Source organism: Perca flavescens, chromosome 14 (genome assembly GCF_004354835.1).
Source record: "Perca flavescens isolate YP-PL-M2 chromosome 14, PFLA_1.0, whole genome shotgun sequence".
Taxonomy (NCBI): Eukaryota; Metazoa; Chordata; class Actinopteri; order Perciformes; family Percidae; genus Perca; species Perca flavescens.
The window spans coordinates 5,556,772-5,562,771 of record NC_041344.1 but is presented as its reverse complement, the minus strand read 5'-3'; the positions used below and the strand labels follow the sequence as shown (position 1 = coordinate 5,562,771).

General features: G+C 42.0%; 1 protein-coding gene across 1 annotated transcript; it reads left to right on the top strand.

Annotated features, from left to right (window-relative positions):
• Positions 1 to 1,209: 1,209 nt before the first annotated feature.
• LOC114568811 (zinc finger protein 184-like) lies at positions 1,210 to 4,753 on the top strand. Its single transcript, XM_028598445.1, has 2 exons — positions 1,210 to 2,153; positions 3,555 to 4,753. The coding sequence occupies exons 1-2, from the start codon at positions 1,961 to 1,963 to the stop codon at positions 4,730 to 4,732; spliced, it is 1,371 nt and encodes a 456-aa protein (XP_028454246.1). The 5' UTR covers positions 1,210 to 1,960; the 3' UTR covers positions 4,733 to 4,753.
• Positions 4,754 to 6,000: the final 1,247 nt, after the last annotated feature.

Below are 6,000 nucleotides of genomic sequence, written 5' to 3'. Positions count from 1 at the left end.
TTTTGGAGAATATCCAGAAGAGAAAAGGAAAGGAAGTGAGTCAGGCTTACAAAAGAGACTGCCTTAACACTGGCGCTACCTGTTGGTAACCACGGGTACTAAAGCTTTACAAAGGGCAAAAACACAGTCATATACAGGTAGAAATTAGGGCTGCACAATATATCGTCTTTTTTTAAATCATCATTGTAATATTAACTGGCGCAATACACATATCGCTAAAGACACTCCGAGATTTTTTTGTCAGTAGAAAACTGCACTTTAGAATGTAATTGTCATTCTTTTTTTAATGCGGCCTTTTATATTCAATGGTCATTTTATGCACTAAAAGAATGATGGAATTTATTTCCTTTCATTTGTTTTAAATTCAACAAGCAATTTGTTGTATGTTAGCAGAATACTGAAAGCGGCAAAAAGGCAGAACTGAGTACACTTTAATATCGGTTTATTTATCGCAAGTAATATCGTCACGATATTCAACAACGTTATCGCACCCCTAATATAACCTAAATGTTAGCATAAAGTAAACATTTGGGCCACTCAAAGAGCTATACCATTTTCTATCCTTGTGCAAAAAAGCCATCCTTCCTACATTCTTCTGTTCTCCCTTACATGCCTTACAAACACTCGTTCCTACTTCTATAAGCATCCATGCATTCAGTCATGAATAAACATTCATTTATCCATTCATAAATTTCCATGCATTCAGTCATCAATAAACATTAATTTATCCATTCATAAATATCCATACATTCAGTTATAAATATGCAGTCATTCCTCCATTCATATCCATTCAGTCACAGATATACATTAATGAATTCATGAAGTCATACGTGTGGAGGATCTATTTATTCATAATCCAAATTGAAAGTCCAAAGAGAAAATGAAGCGAGATCAAATTAAAAATATTATCCGCTGCAACTCTCAGCTCTTTTAAATCAAGGCTGAAGACTGGACCGGAGAGTCTGACAGTAGTAAAATAATAATATTTTTAATTTGATCTCGCTTCGTTTTCTCTTTGGACTTTCAATTTGGATTATGAATAAATATATCCTCCATACATACGTTCATCACTAATCATCACTTGACTGAACAAATGAGTGCTTATAGCTGTTATATTTGCACAAAGGAACCCTGTCCAGAGCGACATGGGTAAGTAAAAGGTTTGTCCACTTTTATTTTGAAGAAGAAATGGTACCGGAAGCACTTGTACTGACCGTGGCTAACTTCAGCAATGCGGAGTGTGGTTTTTATAAGTTTGTTCCGAGGTCCTTGTTGTTTTGAACTGTATGTATGGATACATTTGTTAAAATGGATTTTGTGCAGAGTTTCGGGACGTATCACCTCAGACTCATCTCGGTTAGCTCAACATGCTAAACGAAGTTACCATAGCGTTCTAGCTGGAAATAGACGGATACAAAACTCGGCCACAGTGACCTTTGGAAATACATATGGACCAGAAGAGGAAGCTATCCTGCGCATGCGTGTTAAGCCTGTGTGTGTTCTGAGCAAAGAGTCCGGTTAAACTGTTTTAACCCGTAATTCCGTCATGCAGTCCATCAGATACAACCGGAGTGAATCCCCAGAGCCCGTATGTATGGGTAGCCTTGTTCAAGTGGACTTTGCGCAGAGTTTCGGGACGCTTCTTCACCTCGGATTCATCTCCGTTCGCTCAAAATGCTAAATGAAGTTAGCATAGCGTGCTAGCTGTAAATAGACGGAGACGGAACTCGGCCACCCAGCGCTAGTCTGAGCGACCAAACGGTGTTATTCATGGACCCGCAGTGTCCAGATAGACATGTCTGAAGGGACTCTGTGATGTTCCCTTTATTTGAAAACGTCTCCTGGTGTCCTACGAAGCTAATGAAGTTAGCTCGCTAGCTGGAAGTAGACGGACCCGAACGTAACCTAGCAACACAGCGCATGTGTCAGAGGGAGGAAAAGTTGCTGTAATTTAGTAAAAATGTCTCAAGTTGAAATGCTGAGAGCTTTTGTGAAGCAACGACTAACTGCGGCTGCTGAAGAGATATTCGACCAGTTCGAAAGAACGATAGCAGAGTATCAGGAGGAACTTAAGTCCAGGTCGAAAGAGATTGACCGACAACAGAAACTACTGGACGCTGTTTGCAACCCTGAAGACGGGTTACACAGAGCAGGTTGGTACAGCTGCATTGTTGTTATAACTTTATTAAACTGCAGGGAAACCAGTGGAGGAGGAAGGTAACCATGTACATTCACTCTTGCGTACAAATTCGAGTACTTTTGTGTTTTTAGTACAACTTTATACTTGTACTCCACGACATCCCAGAGTTAAATATTGTACTTTTACTCCACTACATTTGTCTGACAGCTTTAGTGACTTTACAGAGTATAGTTTTCATCCCCTTCCTATGGAAATTTTTATATATATATATATATATATATATATATATATATATATATATATATATATATATATATGTATGTATGTGTGTGTGTGTGTGTGTGTGTGTGTGTGTGTGTATATAAAATAATATATATTCCTTAATGGGATGAGAAAATTCTCCTTTACTATAATTATACTTGTCTCCAGGATCTCTTCAGGATGGAGAGGGTTGTCATCGTGGGGGGGACACAAGGTTGCTTCTGAGATGGTCAGGATGATGGAAATCTTCAAATACACCATTTATAGAATAGGCAAAAAATAACACATTTGTACTGTATGGGATTAGCATAAAGTGGGCATGTCTGTAAAAGGAAGACTCGTGGGCCTACAAAAATGGCCCTACCTATTTTTACCTTTCTGAAACTTAGCCTAACTTTAGACTAGAGATGGTCCGATACCATTTTTTGCTTCCCGATACCGATTCCGATACCTGAACTTGCGTATCTGCCGATACTGAGTACCGATCCGATACCAGTGGGTCATATATTTTATTATGTTTTAACAGCTGTATGCTACTATCCCTGTATGGATGTGATATGATTTCTATCTTTGTTGTCTGTCTGGCTCAAGTTAAACTCTTTGTAAAACATGAACAAACACAAATGCCACAGAACTTTCTTTTATTTTCCAGTTTGACAGTCAGTTATAACGGAAAAAGAACATAAACTACTTTAATGTAGATTTTCTTTAGGGCTTGATTACGTGGTATCGGATCGGTGCATAAACTCCAGTACTTCCCGATACCGATACCAGCGTTTTAGGCAGTATCGGAGCCGATACCGATACTGGTATCGGTAAAGTAGAGATGGTCCGATACCGATACTGGTATCTGTATCGGACCATCTCTACTTTAGACCGTTATGGAGCCCCATTCCGGACACGCTAGCATGTCGTGGTTGGTATCAATGGATTCCTTAATAAGTTACACAGGATACCGGTACCTTCACTCTAGGTCAGAAATGGAAGCCGCAACAGCCCGACAGTAATGTCATCAAAGATTCCCAGCTCTTCCACTGGTCCCTAACAGGTTATGATTAATCAATAATTTTGAACTATTAATTGATTAATTGACAGAGTTTTAATATGGAATTACAGTTTTCTAAGACTATGTTGCATTGGTTATTCTCCACAGACGTCCCGCAGCTGTTGGTGGTTAAAGATTCGGTTCGCCCTGAGCAGCAGGAGTGGAGTTCCAGACCGGACCAGGAGGAGCCAGAGCCCCCCCCGCACATTAAAGAGGAACAGGAGGAACTCTGGACCAGTCAGGAGGGAGAGCAGCTCCGCGGGCCGGAGGAGGCTGATGCCAAGTTCCCGCTCACTTCTGTCACTGTGAAGAGCGAAGAAGTTTCTCAGCGCTCGCAGCTTCACGAAGACGAAACCGAGGCCACCAGAGAGGCAGAGCATTCGAAAACCGAAGCTGACGGAGAGGACTGCGGAGGACCGGAACCAGCCGGGAACTCCGATCCAGAGAGACATCCAGAACCAGATGCTCACGACGAGAGTCCACAATCCTCTGAACCTGAGAATGATGACAGTAGAGATTGGGAGGAAACTGGGACACCTCGGTCAGCTTCAAACCCTCTGCAAAACAACAAAGCCCTCGCGATCGACGGGACTACAGGAAAAACCAAATTTAGTTGCTCCGTTTGTCGTAAACGATTTACCTGGAAGAACTCCTTAGTGGCTCACATGAAACGTCATTCAGAAGGAAAGTGTTTCAGCTGCTCAGTTTGCAAAACAATGTTCAGCAACAACAACCTTCTGCTGAAACACATGACCGTCCATACTGGGGAAAAACCATTCGGTTGTCCAGTATGCCGCAAAAGATTCGCCGACCGCAGCAATCTGAAACGACACCTGACTCTCCACACCGGAGAGCGGCCGTTTCAGTGTCCAGTTTGCAGTAAACGATTCGCGCAAAAGGCACACCTGGAACAACACGCGGCCTTCCACACGCGGGAGAAACACTTCACTTGTTCAGTTTGCAGTAAACGATTCTCGAACCACAGCAACCTGAGACGCCACCTGGCGCTCCACACCGGGGAGAAACCGTTCAGCTGTCCAGTGTGCGGCAAAACCTTCGCACAACGGGGACACCTGAAACAGCACTTGCCAGTCCACACGGGGGAGAAACGGTTCAGTTGTTCGGTTTGCAGCAAAACGTTCACGCAGAAGCATCACGTGGCGCAGCACTCGGCCGTCCACACGGGGGACAAACCGTTCAGTTGTCCAGTCTGCAGTAAAACGTTCACAAAAAAGCAATATCTCGAAAAGCACAAGTGTGTTGCGGAGAGCAGCAGGAAGAAGTGAAGCTGCAGAGACTCTTGTTGAGACATTCCAAACCCCCCTACCCCCACCAGATGATTTTTACAGCGGCTTAGCTCCGCCCATGGCGAGTGTGAGTGTGGACCAGAGGTGGAAAAAGTACAAAAAATATTGTACTCAAGTAAAAGTACCAATACTTTGATGAAAAATTACTCAAGTAAAAGTAACAAGTAGTTCATTTTAAATGTGCTTTAAGTAAAAGTTACATAGTAACATTTAAAAAAACAACAACTGTAAAACGGGAACGACAAGGGGTCATAAATCCCAAACTATTGAGTTTTTCATTAAAGATCTATACAAATGTAGACATGTAGCAGCTAGGTTCTACACACCTAAGTAGCCCGTATGAGCTAATTAGATGTATGTGAATTAATTTAGCTAGTGTCCTACATTCGCTGTCCTACGGGTAGCTAGCGCTAGACAAAAATTAGCAGTGCCCCGAAGCATGTTGCTTTGCTAATTGGCAATTTGCTATTAGTCATGAAAACTTCGTTTGAAGCTACTTACCAAAACATGCTTCCGCAGATTAGATGTGGAGTTATTGAATGCTGCCAGTTCAGTCACCTTTGGCAAGGCACATCTGGCAGAAGAGATACTGTGTCTCAGAGTTGCAATTTTGCAGTATGGTTGCAAAATTCTGGAAATTTTCAAAGTTGGAAACTTTCCATGGGAATTAATGGGAATAAACTTTTTTGTTTTTTTTGGGGGGATACATAACCCATTGCTATTAACCTATGTGTGTTAATTGTATAGCCCATTTGTTCTTGATAGGGTGGAAACAATAGATGGCGCTGATGGTTGCCTTACCGCATATAACCATAACATAGTAAATCATATGTTAAGCTAAAGGTCAATGGTTTGGGCTAATACTTAGCCTACTGCAGGGCTATTGTGGCCACACGCACTGCACAGATCATTTCTAGAATCTAACATTCTACAGCTGATTGAAGACAGTTCTGCATTTGAGCCCAAGGTCTACATTCCATCCAAATTCCCATAATTTCCATTAATTCCCATGAAAGTTTCCAAATTGGAATGTTTCCAAAATTCCCCAGCTAAACTTTTTCACGGAAAGCAATATTAAAAATATCCAGTTTATTGTAGAGATGCACCGATTGACCGGCTGGTAACCGGAATTGGCTGATTTTATCGTCATCGGCCATGATGGCGACCGGCAGGTCAGTCTGACAAATGCAGATTTTATGCCGGTCAAATTCACTCGGGCGCCGCATGATTAACATTGTGCAACATCA

Bases quoted from the DNA above. Each gene is read 5' to 3' on its own strand.
- LOC114568811 (XM_028598445.1), top strand. From the start codon at position 1,961: ATGTCTCAAGTTGAAATGCTGAGAGCTTTTGTGAAGCAACGACTAACT. The intron at 2,154-3,554 runs GTTGGTACAGCT...TATTCTCCACAG, and splicing joins AGACGGGTTACACAGAGCAG to ACGTCCCGCAGCTGTTGGTG.